The sequence below is a fragment of the Stegodyphus dumicola genome, chromosome 1, assembly GCF_044657685.1.
Source record: "Stegodyphus dumicola isolate Sdum_Otavi_A_Nest chromosome 1, ASM4465768v1".
Classification (NCBI taxonomy): Eukaryota; Metazoa; Arthropoda; class Arachnida; order Araneae; family Eresidae; genus Stegodyphus; species Stegodyphus dumicola.
In genome coordinates, this window is record NC_140768.1 from 187,738,107 (window position 1) to 187,754,856 (window position 16,750).

The window sequence follows — 16,750 nt, forward strand, 5'->3', positions numbered from 1 at the left end:
AGAAGGAAACGAGTTCGGTGTGTAATATTCTTACTTTACGAGCGCGGAGGTAGTTAGCGAGAAATTGAAGAACCCCGCGTTTCGGCCTATGTGCTTGGCGGGAAGTAGTGTTAATCGTTCAAGTGAGCTTCAAGTCTGCTGAATTAGCAGCGGTATTGTAAAACGCGGTGAGTTAGTTATTTTAGAGAGCCTCGTAGTTAGAGTCTTGTCTTTAGTTTCTTTTCAGGTTATTATTTTTATTTGACCGCCAAGTTGGCGCCGTCTGTAAGCGTCAAGAGCACGCAATTGTAATTTTTACGTTGAATAAAAAGGGACTTAAACCCTTCACAAGACTCTATCTTTTATACAGTTTTCACAGTCACCCCTTGGTTGCGTGCAAGTTGGAGGCGCGCAACGTTACAACTTCTTAAGTATTTTGAAACTTTTTTCAAGACTAAAACCGTTTTCAATAAACTGGGTGTCCTCTTGCGAAATATGAGCCACTGCTGGTGATCTATATTGTCAATGTTAAATATGTGTAAATAATTTTTCACGTTAAAATTAAATCGGACGGCTGTGGTGTTCTTCAGGGCAATTGGCCACTAGTGATCTACAGGTGAGGAATCCTAAAAAGAACTATGTTTAACGCTGTGCACATGAATTATTATTGCGATTGACGAATGCATTTTTAAAAGAGGATTTACGAGTGTTTATATTGTTGCAGTTTCGGATTCTTATACATCTCTTCAATAACTACACCAAATGAATAAAAGGTCATTTTATTGAATTAAATAACAGATCAAACCAAAGTAAATAGCTCGAGCAGAAATCAGATATAAGAGAAATTTTCCTTTACCGATGTAAATAAATACATACATACCTCTGCATTTTCTTTGCATGATGTAATTTTTTTTTCCTTTTACCCCCCCACCCACAAAAAAAAAAAAAAACTGTTGATGAGAATAACTGTGTTGCAAACCGCGTTCAATCTTATCAACTTCTCCTTTCTACGAATTTTTAAAATATTTACAGACTAACGGGACACCCTGTTAATGCCATGTCCATCAGCGGCTGAATGTTCGCTGAACACTGATATTTCGATCTGAATTCAAATTCATGTGATCGGGCTTGCTATTACTGCGCATTATCATGGTTTATTTATCCTATACGTAACATGGATGCGAACTAGTTTCCCTCTGAAATCCCTCCACGAAGGCACCCCTAATGTGGCCCAACAAAATCCACATAGCCTAAGGAGCAAAGGACATTTGCGTGACCGACTGCATAGTTGTCTCGCTAATAGTGCACAACATTTTAAAAATGTGTTTTTTCAATAAATAAAAGTGAAAAGAAGAATGATAATAATAAATGCCATTGTGCATCTTATTGCTTTGCAAAACTAATTAATGTTTGAATTATATTTAATAATGTTGGTTGCGATATCAAATCGTCAAAATCGCTCTTACTTTCATTTTTATCCTAATTCCGAATTTTTTTTTTTCAATCTTTTAGATACTTATTTCTTCTGCATTATGTACATTGTTTTTCTCCGGTCCTCAGAGCATACTAAGAATTCCACAAGCCAGAGTTAATCATTACTCCTTCGCCGTCCTGGGACCTCTAAACATCCTCGATGTCGCTTTCACTTTTTCATTCCTAATCGCTGCGTCCAAGTCGGGAAAATATTTGGCACTGGAAGTTCCACCGACACATCCGGTGGCTCTCGTTTCAAACATTCTCTTTATGATCAGCTTGTGCGTGCTGGGAATCGAGGCTTTCTATCCGCTGCATTTCCTGACTGAAGACATGTCGACTGACGGTTTGCTATTCCGGAATTTCTCGAAGAAGTGGAAACCGTTCTGCTTTGCCATTATCTCGCCATTAGTCCAAGCCATCATTGTCATAGCAGTTGCACTCATCACCGTGTTCCTTCCACTAATCAACATTATATGCTTAGCAGTGGTGTATCCTCTTCTAGTCAACAGTGTGATTCCGTTTCTTGTCCTTCTCCAGAGGTAAGGAATAAATTATTTAAGTCAATATTTCTCAACCAGCTGTCGTGCCACACAGTACTGAGTCAAAAATCCACAAGAAAATGAGCCAGGAAATTTTGGCCTCAGCACACATTTTTAGCATATTTCAGCACACATTAGTACTATTTATTGTTTGCTTGTCGTGAACACATTTATGCCTATTATTTTGAAATACAAATTATATGGTAATATTATGCAAATTATTTTGAAACAGATATACCACGCTACCAACTTTTGCAGTAATTTATGTGGCTTTCTCACCTTGGTAATTAAGTTTCTCCTTGTCAATGAATCGAGCGACAATAAATCGATACTATCCACATTTTGCGTAATGTATGCATTCTGATTCTCCCATAATAATGTCCACATTATGTATAATGACTACTGAAATCTGTGCGAAGAAAATAAAAATTAAAAAAAAAAAAAAAAAAATACCCTTAAAGGTTTCAGATTTTAAATTACGTCCAAAGGGGCGTTTTTTTAATGTTTTGTGTGTTACCTTTATTTATTAAATATCATGTTCTTTGCACGTAAACCATAAAATTCAGTTCAACAGCAATTTCGCAAAATAATTTTAAAATGAGCATGTCTTTAGAATTTCCGATACACAGTTCCGCGCGCTGGAGATAATTTTTTTTTCCCCGTAGAGTGTTGCCATTGCTCGCTTTGAAATCCTTGAGTTTGTTAATCGAAAATTCGTTAAAGTTTTACAAAATATAAAATCGATAATAAGACAAATTCCAAATTTGGTCTTCCACAAGCTCATATTCGTAGGAGGATTACGTCATTCAAAATTCGATGGCTCTATGTACCGTTGTTTTATCACAATGCGAGAAATATACATACATTTATGCATATTTTCCATTATTTAATTTCTTCAAATATAATGCAAGACTCTAACATTTGGTAGCAACAGTTTGAAAAGTGAAACGGACATTTTTAGTGATTTAACGCAAAGTCGCAAAACGAAAACAATTGTCCTTCAGGGACAAAGCCCCTTTGGACTAAAAATTAAAAAATCCGAAATGTTTCAGATTTTAACAGTCGCTCAGAAGTATTAAGGTTTACTATGCTCTCGCTAGCCTCACAGTCTACAAGCCTGCTCTTGCACTCGCTCCTTCTAACTTTTTTTTAGATTTATTGTTAAAGATCGTTTAATTCGCATTTACGCTTTTTGCAGTTTAATAATAAAATTAGAAATTTTTTTAAAGCTGCAGAGTTGCATATGTTTAAAATTCTCGATGCAGTGTTAAGTTTTGGCATGAATTCTTTATATTTTTCAGTCTTTTCTCAATTCATCATATCAATATTCAGTTTTCGTAGTTAAGATGGCTGACAACAAAATTTTTTGTCTTTTTATTATTAATTTTATATGTGTTAATTTTATTTATTAAATATCATGTTCTTCGGAGACGCCACATGAAATTCAACTGAACAGCAAAAGTACAAAATATTTTAAAACAGTATATCTTTAGAATTCCCGATCGAGTGTTAGAGGTTGCCACACATATTTTTATATTCGCTATATTATTTTTTAAAACACAAGCCGCAAGGCGGCCAGCGGCCTAAAATAATTGTTATTAAAAAGAAAATGTATGTAATGATTTAATGAATCCAGTTAGTGTAATTTCGTAAAAATATTGACTATTTCTAATTAGACAGCTCATGATTTTGATATACATGTTTAAATAATAAAGTAGTGTTGATAAGTAACAAAAACTTACGTGTTCTTAAGAATTGTGTTTATTGCTTTTAAATCGCTTAGTTTATTATTACTCAGTAACCTTTCGGATAAAATTTTAAAGTGTCTTAGGGTTTACTGAATGGCAACACGCTGGCACGTGGAAGATAAAGTATTTTACTCCTGACCTCTTCCAGGAATTCTGCAAGTCAAAACCAAAACTTCGAAACAATTTTCGGATAGCGTACTTGTCGCAAACATCTAAAATAATTAAATAATATTTTTCATTTCTGTTATTATTTGAATAATAGAAATATTATCAAATATAAAAATGATTTTCTTTTAGTTTTTCACATAAACGGCGCACAATATTGACATGCTTCTTAGTGCCTTTTTAACATTTCCTTTCCTGTGGACGACAGGAGTCTATCCTTCCTAAAAAATCATACCTTTAGGGTTCTCGAAGTCAATCAAGTTTGAAGACTCTGAAATAGGATATATTACGGCTAGAAATAAATAAAATTTACTGTGATTTCTTTTCGGTTTTCATATTAACTTGAGCGTCGTACAGATGTGACTAGTGACAGATTTATGAAATTAGATTGCGTCCTTACCTCAACGTTTCGGAGCTGTCTTCCTAAGGCTCGAATTATGATGACTATTTGTAAAAATTAATTAATGATTTGGGTGCCTTAGAAAGCTCTCGAACTAGTTTTGTCAATCCCATACTTAAATTCTTCCTTTTTCTTTTTTCCATACATAAAAGAAGTGCTCGAATATGTAAAGGAAAATAATTACGCGCAGTTAAAACTATAGTGAATATGTGTAACATATACCATGTTAAAATTTAGAAACTGTTAGGAAATGAAAATTTTTAGCAACTAGAAAAATCTAACAAAAATTCCAGCGACAAATGATAACGTACTTTCCGAGAAATGGGTGCCTTAAGAAACTGACAGAATCATATTAAGTTAAAAATAAATTTAAAAAAAAAGTCAAATAGAGAACGGGAGGAGGGGGGAATTAAAATATTTTGGCGTGAAATTACGTATAGGAATTTACTTGGGTCTGAACCATTACAGAGTATGTAGCTATTATAGAATTACTGGAGGAGGCATCCTTGGAGCGAAATTTCTGAATGGTACATTTTTGTAACTATTGTAACATCTTTCGAGACAGCATTGGAAAAGCACACGCGTGGCAGGGCAGCAAGGAGGTTCTCTCCTCTCTTAGCTAAAACCTACTTCTTAAATACCTTTACAGATTGCAAATCATTAACTTAAAATTCCTACTCGCGCTTATTAAGGCCGAAAATGGAAAATCAGAGAGGATAGCAAAGTTTTAAAATAAAATAAACGTTAGTAAAACTTAAAATAAGGATTTTAAAAATTATTCCAGTCTGTCTTTACAGACTACAGACTAATTTCGTAAACTGCAATGTTAAAGTTTCTGATCCCTTTTCGCTCCCAGGAGCTTAAAAAGGTTATTAATAGAGCATAATATATCTTTAGCCCTTAAAACAAAGTATTGTCATCTGGCGCTGTTTAAGCTTTTACACATTCAACCTATATCATTTAAATGATCTTGCAGTTGTCTTTAAATGTTAGGCTTTTATTAATTTATATTGCATTTATGCAAAAATGTTACAGGAAAAAGATGGCGCCTAAATTTCTACTTTCTGTCACGCTCGTTGTGATTCCGTAACAGAGAAAGTTTTAATTTTATAGGCGCGAGATGAAACTTTTGGGAGGGCATTCCTTCTCCAAGAACATGCAGCTTAACCCAGGAATAAATATTGAACATAACTGTATTTGTGTTTCATTTTTGTCTTTGAACAATAAGCAGTGATGCAAAGTAATTTGGTTGAATTATGAAAAACTGAAAAAAACTCACTTTTGATGGGTTCTGTCAGTAGTAATCAATTTTACTTACTCAGAATTGTATTGGTTATATTATAGTTATGTCACTACTTGAATGTTTTTTTTCTTTAAGGTATAAAGACAATACTTCTTGGCAGTATGAACCCATGTTCCACACATCTGCAAAGACATTATCACATGATCGCTCACGGAAGAAAAGCCAAGAATCTCAATATACGAACAATCCAGGTTATGATGTTACAGATAATTTAGAGATGTCGACAACGTGCATTGATGAAAACAATACAGAATCGAGTTCCGACACGGATGTCGATTCTGTGGTCCAGCAATACAAAGACCAAGCACGAATTGCCAATATGTCAACGCTTGATGGCCCAGATTTGTTAAGACATGTTCCAGAGCCTACGCCAACAAGTTCCTTCCGTGCTAAATTTGTTATAGCAGCTTTGTTTGTGATCATGCTGATTGCATCAGTGACGCTGAATTTTGTGCAAACGGACGACTATTTTATAATCATCATTGTAGTGCTATTGTGCATATTACTTTCAACCGGTATTCAAGGAATTCTTGTTTGCTTACCGCAGAATCAAAGGCACAGAACAACGAAAGGTTGCTGTATTCAGTCACCAAGTATGCCTTGGATTCCTAGTATCGCTTCTTTCATTTCTAATTGTTTACTGGTAAACTGCCTGAAGCAAGTGTGGTCTACATATCTTGGATGGTTTTTATTAGGTAAGTGTACTACATAGTTCATATCCTAAAAAAGGTGCGACAACGCTACGTGGCACATTCGGAAAGTTAGAAGAAACAAACTGCCATTGGAATGAATGCGGTACGGCAGTGGTATTCAAACATTTTGGCAGTGCAATCCTATTTGAGACATAGAGGCAGCATGCTGACCCAAAAATTAAAACAATCAATAATCTAATTACTCAAAAACTGCCGCGAGGTAATATTAAAAATCCGATTTTTTTAATTTACTTTTTTATTTCCTACAAAACAAAAAGCAAGTAAAATATACTGAAAATCAACTGTGTAGTTACCAAATCAAATATTTAGTTGAAACTTTGACAAGCATTAATCAATTATAAATCAAAATTAAAACATGGCATATATAGAAACATTAAAATAAAAGTTTAAAAAGCTATAAAAAGAAAGCATTTAGGGAGACCTATAAGCTTGTTTTTTTGGGGGGGGGATCTGTTGCTGTTTCAGAGACATTTCTGACTCTGTTTTGCTCAATTTAAGTCTTAAAGGTTAGTCAACTCCTTTGTTTCGGTATTTAGATTTTCGATACAGAAATTGGGAAAATCACATCTCTCATGATGAGGCAAATGGTAATGATACCTTTACAGCTGCATCAAACAATTCTGGATATTCACTTCGAACTTAAAGCCAAAAATTTCTCAGTTCAAGCTCTTTGAAAACAAATTTTAGTTCTCGATCAGAAGATAACACAATTAGTTTTCCGCTTCGATGAAATGACAAATTTTTGGGTAACACACTCTGAAAAGGGTTTCGGATCCATTCTGAGTCAGAAAAAGAAGTCAACTTCCGGAAAAAATATATTAAATTGATATTTAAGATCTTCCGTATGAGTTGTTATATCTTTAAAAATCGATTGAAGAACATCTAATTTGTTCTTCGTAAGAAATATTCTAAGTAGGAATTTATCTCCGAAAATGCATCCTCTGGGAAATTAATCTCCTTGCAGTATGAGAAACAGAAATCAATTTTCTTTCTAAAGCTTGATTTTTATCATTAGCTATAAATATATTTAATTGTTGTTCTTGGAAGACTTTTTAGCTTGTTCAATCTGAGAAAAATATCACATAAGTAAGCTAACCTACATAACAATTCTTCATCAGTTAATTGTAACGAATTTTTATCATTATCATTGTCAATTAAAAACAAAAACACTTCATCTTTAATTTCAAATAGTTTAATTAGGACCCTACCCTTCGAAGCCAACGCACCTCTGCATGTTCACTGTCCATTTCTTCACATTTTTGAGAAAAAAATCCTTTAGAACGCTCCTTTAAATAATTTATTATTTTAACTCCAGTATTTGAGACAGACGTTTAAGTTCGATGGTATGTTTTTCTATGAATCATGCAGCGAACCCATGCTACATTGGGAGAGACTTTTTTGCATTAGGGAGAAACATCTCCGCTGTATTTCTCTACCATGCCACCAGCTCTATCACTGCCTACCCTCGCGCAGTTTTACCAGTTTAAACATTTCCTCTCCCATAGACTTTTGCAGTTTCTTGCAAAAAGAAAATTTGCAATGACTTCATTTTTGTATACCTATTTTGCAAAACAAATTAATTGTGCAGTGTTTTGGAAATCGGTGGAATCTTCGAGCTGAAGACTGAAATTTTTACTTTTTTGGATTCTGATTATAATTTCGCTGTCCAGATTATCTTCCATTTCGCATAATATGAGACCAGTTTTTGTATCCGGAGAGTAGTATTTGATACATCTATTGCTTTTCCTTTTCACCAGACATAAAGCTTACTATATCTTGAACTGGTGGAATAACTTAAATCTTCAGCTATTGAGCATGGCTTACTAGTTTTAGTTATACGATAGCTTATTTAGTAAGAAGCTTCCAATTTTATTTTATTAATATCTGTAAAAGCAGACATAAAGTTTTGCTTACATTTCAGATACCTAGTTTTTTTCTGAAATGGTTTAGTGGGTTTATGTTTGGATTGCAGGTGCTTGGTGAATATACTTCTGCAGTTTAATTGAGTTCAGTGACTCGTTTAACAGAATTGCCATGTTGGTTCATCATCTTCAGTACATACGAAACCACATTTTATTTACTTTTTTTTCCATTGTCAAACTTACGAACTTCTTTGTTTGCTTTTACTTCTTTATGTCTCGACTATGTAAAGACTGAAGCGTTCGAACGTGTTTGATCAGTTTAGACGAAATTAAAGCATTCTTCTCGCCATTTTTTCCTTCATGGTATGTTTTTTTCAATTATCTTTCCAGTTGTTTTCCGCTTATCCATAAGGAAACATAAATTTGTAACTTTCAAAGCAGTCCACTTAACAGGTACACTTATATACACTAAGTTAAGTACTAAATTTTATGCCAAAATTATAATTAAACTCACAAATGTGCCACGTCCACTTAACGGTAAGTAGAATCTGCGCTCTCATTACTCGTTGACGTGCTCGTTTTTTTTTTTTCTTTTTCTTTTTCTTTTTTTTTTTTTTTTTCCTGAAACAAACGCGATATCACTGTCTATCTACGAGAATAAAGTGCCCTCGCCATTATATCTAGTACTAGTTTATTGTGGTTCCTAAAAAATAGCAGCTGAGCTGGTATATTTTATGTAGGAGTGAGCCAAATTAATGTTTTATTGTTATTTTGTTTTGGGCGAAAATCGCCCTCGGTAATGAAGCCAATTCTCAATTCGTCATTAAATGCACAAACTGAAAAGCAAATCTTCAAGACACCTTTACGAAAAACGGCTTAGGGCTCGTTTCTACGGCAACAGACAGCTTCAAACTATCTGTCGAGAGCTGTTCCTGTGATAGACAGACAGTACACAACATCATTCGAGGCATACCCAGACTAAATTAGATTTTAGAAGAAAGGTTTCAAAGATATAGAGTCCTCTCAATGAAGTCGCTATTCTAAAAGTATGCATAAAATAGACTGTTCTAAAAATAGACTAAATCTAGAATTTAATAATTTTTAATAAATTCTACAGAGTAATCTCTACAGAATTTAATAAAATTTCACATTTTAAAAAAGAAATTCTTTCTCAAAAAAGTTTCTCAATGATTTATTTGTATTCAACATATTTATTTACAATATTCTGTTATTTTTCGCAACCCATAGATTGAATACCACTGCGGTACGGCGCTTTGCTCAAGAGCTGTGTGACTTCAGAGTAGTGTAATATCTCTAGATATATATACTAATATATAGAGACGAAATAAAGGGATAGTGTGGTATTATAGCAAGTTTGCAAAGGTCTGCTAGATGCATCTCATAACAATTGTCTAAACTGCCGACCATTGACATCAATACAAACGGCGCTAGATTTTGGATTGTTCAAATATGCCATTGTAACACATTCAAATATATCAAGAAATATTAAGATATTTCCGAAGGCTAACTGAATGCCCACAAGGGGTTTCTCTTTTGAGATCAAGAAATCCTAAACCGAAGATGGTTTCATATGCCCCCCCCCCCCATTAAGTTAAAGGTGGGTTTCAAGTATTGCGATCTATAGACTATTCAGGCGAACAGAGTTTGCTTAAAACTTGCTCTATCCCAGAGTAGTAAGTGGCGCTGCAGATTTTGTATCGGTGATGAGTCTAGCACGTGCACAAGTATTTGTTAGAGCAAAGCTGTATATACAAGATGGATAACATTTGATTATAACAATAGCTCGTCTAAGGCATTTCAGAGGAGGTGGAATGTAATAGATAAGCTCATCAGTTGACGCTCAGTAGCATAGCTGTTGCCGCTACGCTGATTGATTTAATTATTAAATTGGGGAAATAGTGCGAAATAATTGGCTTGCGTTGGTTGAAGGGAAAGAGGCAGAACACATCATTTTAGTTGTATTATAAAGACTTCGGTTGCTTTGTGGGAAAGACGTTTCTTCTAATGCTTGCCATAACTGCCAACTGTGCCGGTTTTACCGGAAGATTCGAGATTTTTCACCAGATCCATCGATTTTTAAATTTTTAGCCTTTAATAAGGAACGTGTTTTTCAGCAAGAAATTTAATTTATTAACTTAGTTAAATTGCGTAAGTTTTATTCCCTCGTCTGTAGTGATTTTCAATATGATTTTTCTTCTTAAATTTTATTTTTTTGTTCTGAATTATTTTAATTTATTTAAAATTTTATTTGATCTGAATTCTTTTAATCTATTTGATTCAAATAATCAGTATGATTTAATCTAACTGATTCAAATAATGCTCAATCGGTTAATAATTTTTTAATTTTGTTTTACACCAATATACGGCATATTAGTAAGTTTATCCACATGAAATCATGTACATTGATTATTAATTTTATTTTCATCATATTTAAGTATTTTGATAAACATAAGTTTTCCTTACATAGGATCTGCAGAGTATAAAAATGCCAGAAAATTATAAAACGAAATTAGCCAAAAACATAACATTTACTACATATACACTGGCGGAAAAAAAAAATCCTAATATCAAGAAGAAGTTCTGCTAGATAAACGAAATTTGGTAGGCGTGTTTATACATCTGAAGGATAACGTCTATTCATTTTTCCAGCTAGGCGCAAAAGTGTGCCACTGTAAACATGCACGGTTTTCTTTAAATACGTACGTCGTAAAGTTCGTGAGCGTTATTTATCGTTGGGATTTGATGTAGTGAGTTGATGTTAGTCAGCAATGCCTTTAAGAAAACGAAGAAGCCAATATCAACAGCTCAATGAGTTTGAACGAGATTGTGTAATAGGGCTGAGAAGTTGGATATTCTTTCTGCCATACTACAGAAAGACATTCGCAGAAATGTACCCACTGTGCATAATTGTTGGTAGCAGTGGTCAAAGGAAGTTACTGGCTCAAAAAGCCTTCGTTCCGGGCGGCCACGTGCCACTACTGAGACCGCCGTGTGTCTGTGGCGCATCATACTGCATTTGCAGCAAAAATTCGAGCTGCAGTTGGTACCACAGTGGCACAACGAAATATTACAAATTGGTTACTTGAAGGACATCTCCGAGCCAGACGCCCTGTAGTGTGCATTCCACCGACTCGAAATCAGTGCCGTTTGCGACATAAATGGTGTCAAGCTAGTGCTTATTGGAGGACGGAGTGGAGATCTGTGTTTTCTGATGAAAGCCGGTTCTACCGTGGTGGCAGTTACAGCCGTGTGTCGAAAAGAGGCTATGTGAGCGCCTGCAACTCAAGGTCCGTAAAAACCGGACGAGCCTTCCTTGTAACCAACCTGTCTGCGGCCTAGACATACACCTGGAGGTATGGTCTAAAGACCAATTTCATATGACAGCAGAAGCACTGTCATGGTTATTCGACGCAACCAGACTGCAAATTTGTACATCAATCTGGCACCTATTCTACTGCCATTCATAAAAGCATTCAAGGGTTTGTTTTCGAATATAACGCATCCTTCAACGATGTAGATGCTTGTGCAAAATGTAATACAATATGTGCAACGCGAAGTTCTAACAAACACTCAGTTGTGCATTTCAGCTGACGGAGAGAAGTATGCACATAGAAAATAAAAGTATCCTGTGATAACTAGTTGGAACGAAACTATCTTAGAAAGAAAAAAAGTCAGTACGCGTTTAAAACGTTCTGTTTTTAATATTCATGTGCACGAAGTGCTTAATATTATTTACGTGTTCCACCCTAAGGCACTACACGGAAGGGAGGGATGCCTTCATGAAGGACTTTCTAAGAAAACTGGATCGTATTAATACGTTACACATGGGGAAAACCACGAAAACGCCCATGCAGCTAGCCCGTGCGCGAGGTTGAATCTCGGACCGAACTACCAGAGCTCTGGTCCGTATAAGGTATTTCTCTCACTTTCCTAGCCTGCCTTCGTGGTGTAGTGGTTATGCACGCTGGGCCGATATCCCGAGGTCCGCGGTTCGATTCCCGGCGAAGGCGGTTGCTAATTTTTCATCTCTCCGGCCTCCAAAAAAATATCTAATGTCTCTACAGTGGCGCCCGAACTAAAAGGGTGTTGAAGGAGGATTCTCCACACCCAGGATTTGGCGATTGGGTCCCCTAAAATCTCCAGTCGCCCTTTAAAAAGGGGAATATATAAGGTATATTTCCTGCCTTCCTAACGTGCCTTCGTGGTTCTGCAGGCTGGGCCAGTATTCCAGAGGTCCGCGGTTGGATTCCCGGCGAAGGCGTTGCTAATTTTCCATCTCTCCTGCTGCTCCCCCAAAAATACCTAATGTCTCTACAGTGACGCCCGAATTAAAAGGGTGTTGGATGAAAACCCCAGTCGCCCTTTAAGAGTATTTCCCCCGCCCTCTTAGCGTGCCTTCGTGGTGTAGTAGTCAGCACACTGAGCCGGTATTTCAGAGGTCTGTGGTTCGATTCCCGGAGAGGGCGATTGCTAATTTTTCGTCTTGCCTGCTTCTAAAAAATTCCAATGTTTTTACAACCGTTTTTGAGATAGGAATGTTAACTCCGCCAGTTTCCACCAGGTGGTACTGTAAAGAATCTCATCTAGCAGCGCATAGTTACTTTACGTAGATACCCTTTTATACGACTATAGTTGCAGACGTTCGCATATTAAACGGGTGATACCAGACTTTATTGGGCACCCTGTATATAAATATAAAGAAAAGTTGAGAAATTTTAAAATAAGATGATATATATTTTTGGAGTCATGCAGTATGCAGCGAATTTAATTGAATAATCAAAAGGTAAAAATTAAATCAAAATTAGATAGCGAAATGGGGGCAACTTCCAGCAGGAAATACTCGCATCAAGACCAACTCAAAATGGAAACAAAAATAATTCAATAAAATAAAATTAATAAAACATAATTAAAATTGAATTTTCTTTTGGTTTACAAAAAAGTTTAGAAATACTGCTTGTTCTTTGATTAGAAACTTATTTAGCACATTGCTTTTAATTTCCCAGTTTTTTTTACTTAAATTGATTTTTTTAACAAAATTTTTATTTTAGTATCACGTTGGGTAAGATTATATCAATGATGATTAATTAAATTGAAAGTATCTTTACTTTGTTGCATTTTAATTACTTTAATTGGCACTTTCTTTAAATTTTTTAAGCATTTCAAGAATTCACAGTCATTTAGATATAATTCAGATTTATTAGTCATTTAGATATAATCCTGGTTCTGTTGAAAATTGTTTGGTCTCTCCCTTAGAAAAGACCAAGAAATTTTCAACAGTTTGATATATTTTATTAAAATTATTTAAATTTTATGAATTGCGAGATGAGTATTTCCTGTTGGAAAGTTGTTCCCTTCATTATCTAATTTTGATTTAATTTTTATTTCTTGATTATGAATATATGTATATATGAGATAGGCACTAAAAGTAAAATTAGTCAAAACTTAATTTGATGCTGGTTTTACAGAATACTTTTTAATAATTTTGGAGGAACGATGTTCAGTCTCTTTTCTTCAATAAGCAAAATTATTCTGCATAATAGCCCATAAATATGCATTTAAATAGAAAAATAGCAATAAAGAAGCAAAATTCCTAGTATTTCATGTTTAACAAAACAGAAATCAAGATTGTAATGTTATGAAATGCCCCCCCCCAACATTTTCAGAAAAAACTGGATTGGAATGAAAATGATCAACTTCTAAAGAATTAAAGACATTTTTTTTTCACTTGCTGTAGTAATAAGAACACAAGTGTACTAATAATCAGGTTCAATTTCGGGCAAATGCACAATGAGTTAAATTTTTTCGTTCTATGAATTGTCTGTACAAATGAAATCGATAGCTTCGCTGGACTTGGAAAACTTCAAGGAAATCTAATTCAGTAAGATTAATTCCCCTGAAGTTTTTCAGAAAGTTTTTGTCAGGTCATAATTTAATATCCAAGAAACCATTTACATTCATCAAAAATCTATCAAAATCTATTTAATGATTTTTAAAATTAAACTCGTATGTTTCATATCGCTATTTTTTAATAGGTAAGAAATTCATTTATGTTCCCTTTAATTCATTTTAAAACTAATAATTTCCCATTTTCATTCAATCAGTTTATTATCACACATATCAAGATGAAAGCTATGTTAGCCCAAAAGAATTTTAGATAAATAACCTAGTTAGCATGTTAAGTTATCAGTACACATTTCAAGATCACTTACCAGGCAGTATAACTGAAAAATATTTCAGGTTTTTGCCTTTCAAGTGGAAGCACATTTATTTTCCAGTAAGAAATATAATTTACCCATGTATCATAATATTCTTCTTCAACATATTCTGATTACAGTCAAGTCTTTATGCTCAAATATATGCAAATTTTGGGCACAAATGTGTTCTGAAAGAAACTGCATTGAATTCACTGAAAAAAGTAAAATTTGTTATAGTTTGCACAGATGAAATAATTCATAGGAAAAAAACCATGAACTTTCTTGTTTTTAATCAAATCATTGTGCGAATTTTAGGGCATTTTAAATTGCTGTAAATAATTAATGTGTATCGATATTTTGCAGATGTATTCATGTGTTTAAAGGGTAGGCACTGTAACCTGTTTATTAGATATACAGTGAAAAGTCTTTAATCCGGACCTCAAAGCTGCAAACTTTCTGAGCATGCAATGTGTTAACGCATGCGCATAATACCTTTACGAATGCGCTTTTAATGTATAACGGACAGTAGAAGCTGAAATTATCTAATTATCTATTTCAGTTAAAGTTGCAGATTGCGTTGTTCCTTAAGCTTCTAATTGGATCCGGCTTATTATTTTTTGCAGACTGTTAGAGCAATTTTATAAAAGTAAGCTTGAACTTTCGAGTATGTCAAAAAGTTTTTCCAATTCTGGAGCTGCCAAAGGATCTACAAAGCGAAAGCATGTTTCGATGTCCATTAAACAAAAAGTGGAATTGCTGCAAAAAATGGATAAAGGCATGAAGAAAGTGACAGAGAGGTGATTTGTTTCTCTAACTATTCCGAAATCTGTTTATCAATTTCATGCTGCTCTGCGGGGAGGGGGGACGTCGCGGCGCGCAATGAACTGGAAGTTGACCTGTCAGCACAATCCTTATCTTCAGAGCAGATGTTTTTATTTTATTCGGCTTATAATTCCTTACTAAATGTAGTATTTCATCTCGATGTACTCCGTCTTTGATATGATTTAAATCAAATTCCTCGTCATTATAAATATCACGAATACACATCAAATAGTTTTCTGGTTGCAATTTTCTAATTTCGATTATGCGTAATGTATGCTTTACGCAGGCGTGCATTGAAAGAAATGTTTAATAAAGTAAACAAATAAATATTAACCTTTTTTTTTTTTTTTTTTTTTTTTTTTTTTGTAAATTTTGATACCCTTTAGATCATAATTGCTCTTTATTTCATAAGTTACGGTTTCATATTTTTAATTTTATAATTTCTGCATGCCATCTTACCAGATTTAAATTGATGATCTATAATCCGGAAAAACCGATAATCCGGAATCGCCGAAGTCCCGACGAGTCCGGATTAAAGACTTTTGACTGTATTGTTATTTTATTATTAATGATGAGGTCAGCTTAGCCATTTCACAGAATGATCTCCCTACCAAATATACTGTTGATAATTATGTCATATATATACTCATATTTATTTGAATGAGCTGATGTATGGCACTTGATTCACATTAAATTGTTTTTTTCCTATTTCCAGGTATGCTATTGTACTTTTCTTATGGAATACGAAGCTCTACTGCAGCTAACTCTTTCTACAATCTCAAACCTGCCCATATTGCATTACGACCACTACCTAGTTATAGAAATAACTGTGTGACCCAAGTCATACCATCTCAGCGAAAAAGAGCCAAAAACAAAAGAAAAATTAAAACTGGAAAGCTATGAAATGTAAAAAAAAAATTACTTATTAAAATAACTTATGCTTCTTGCTATGCTATAAATTAATTCTTACAAAAGACTAGCGAATTTTTACTTTTAATACATGTTACTAAATTTGATAATTATGAACGGTAACATTTTTTAAGAAAATGATTTGTAAACAGTACATCTAATGATAACCAAAACTGAATTTTTAGTTGAACAAAATCCTTGCTTTGCTTACATGCTGCACAAATCAAATACTTCAATTACACTGTGTATATTAGTGAAATAAGAATGAAACAGAATTAGATGGGCATAATTTATTTTGCAGAATTTAAACTATGGAAAAGGAATCAGCTACAAGAAGCAAGTAGGTATACATTTTCGATTTCATTTTAGATAAAGGGTGGTTTAATGAAAGGTTAACCTTTTTCTTCTTGGTATACTTCATTTCACAAATAAAATTAAGAGCCATGAAAAAAATGCTTCTAATGAAGCAAAACTGAGGACAAATATAGCACATTCAAATAATAATATTCAGTATACTCAGCACAGGCATAATATTGATTCAATAAACGTTTGAGTTCAAACTTAGGAACAATGTGGTGCTAATTAAAGTCACGGTTCATCCTCATTATGAGGGTACTAA

General features: G+C 34.2%; 1 protein-coding gene across 1 annotated transcript in view; it reads left to right on the plus strand.

Moving 5' to 3' along the window:
- The window catches only part of LOC118205932 (uncharacterized), an 82,318-nt gene extending 66,148 nt beyond the window's left edge, over positions 1-16,170 (plus strand). Inside the window, exons 3-5 of the mRNA XM_085823993.1 lie at positions 1,492-1,994; positions 5,686-6,305; positions 15,938-16,170. Coding sequence (XP_085680119.1) covers positions 1,492-1,994; positions 5,686-6,305; positions 15,938-16,125 — 1,311 coding nt within the window. The 3' untranslated portion in view covers positions 16,126-16,170. The remainder of the gene's footprint in view (positions 1-1,491; positions 1,995-5,685; positions 6,306-15,937) is intronic.
- Positions 16,171-16,750: the final 580 nt, after the last annotated feature.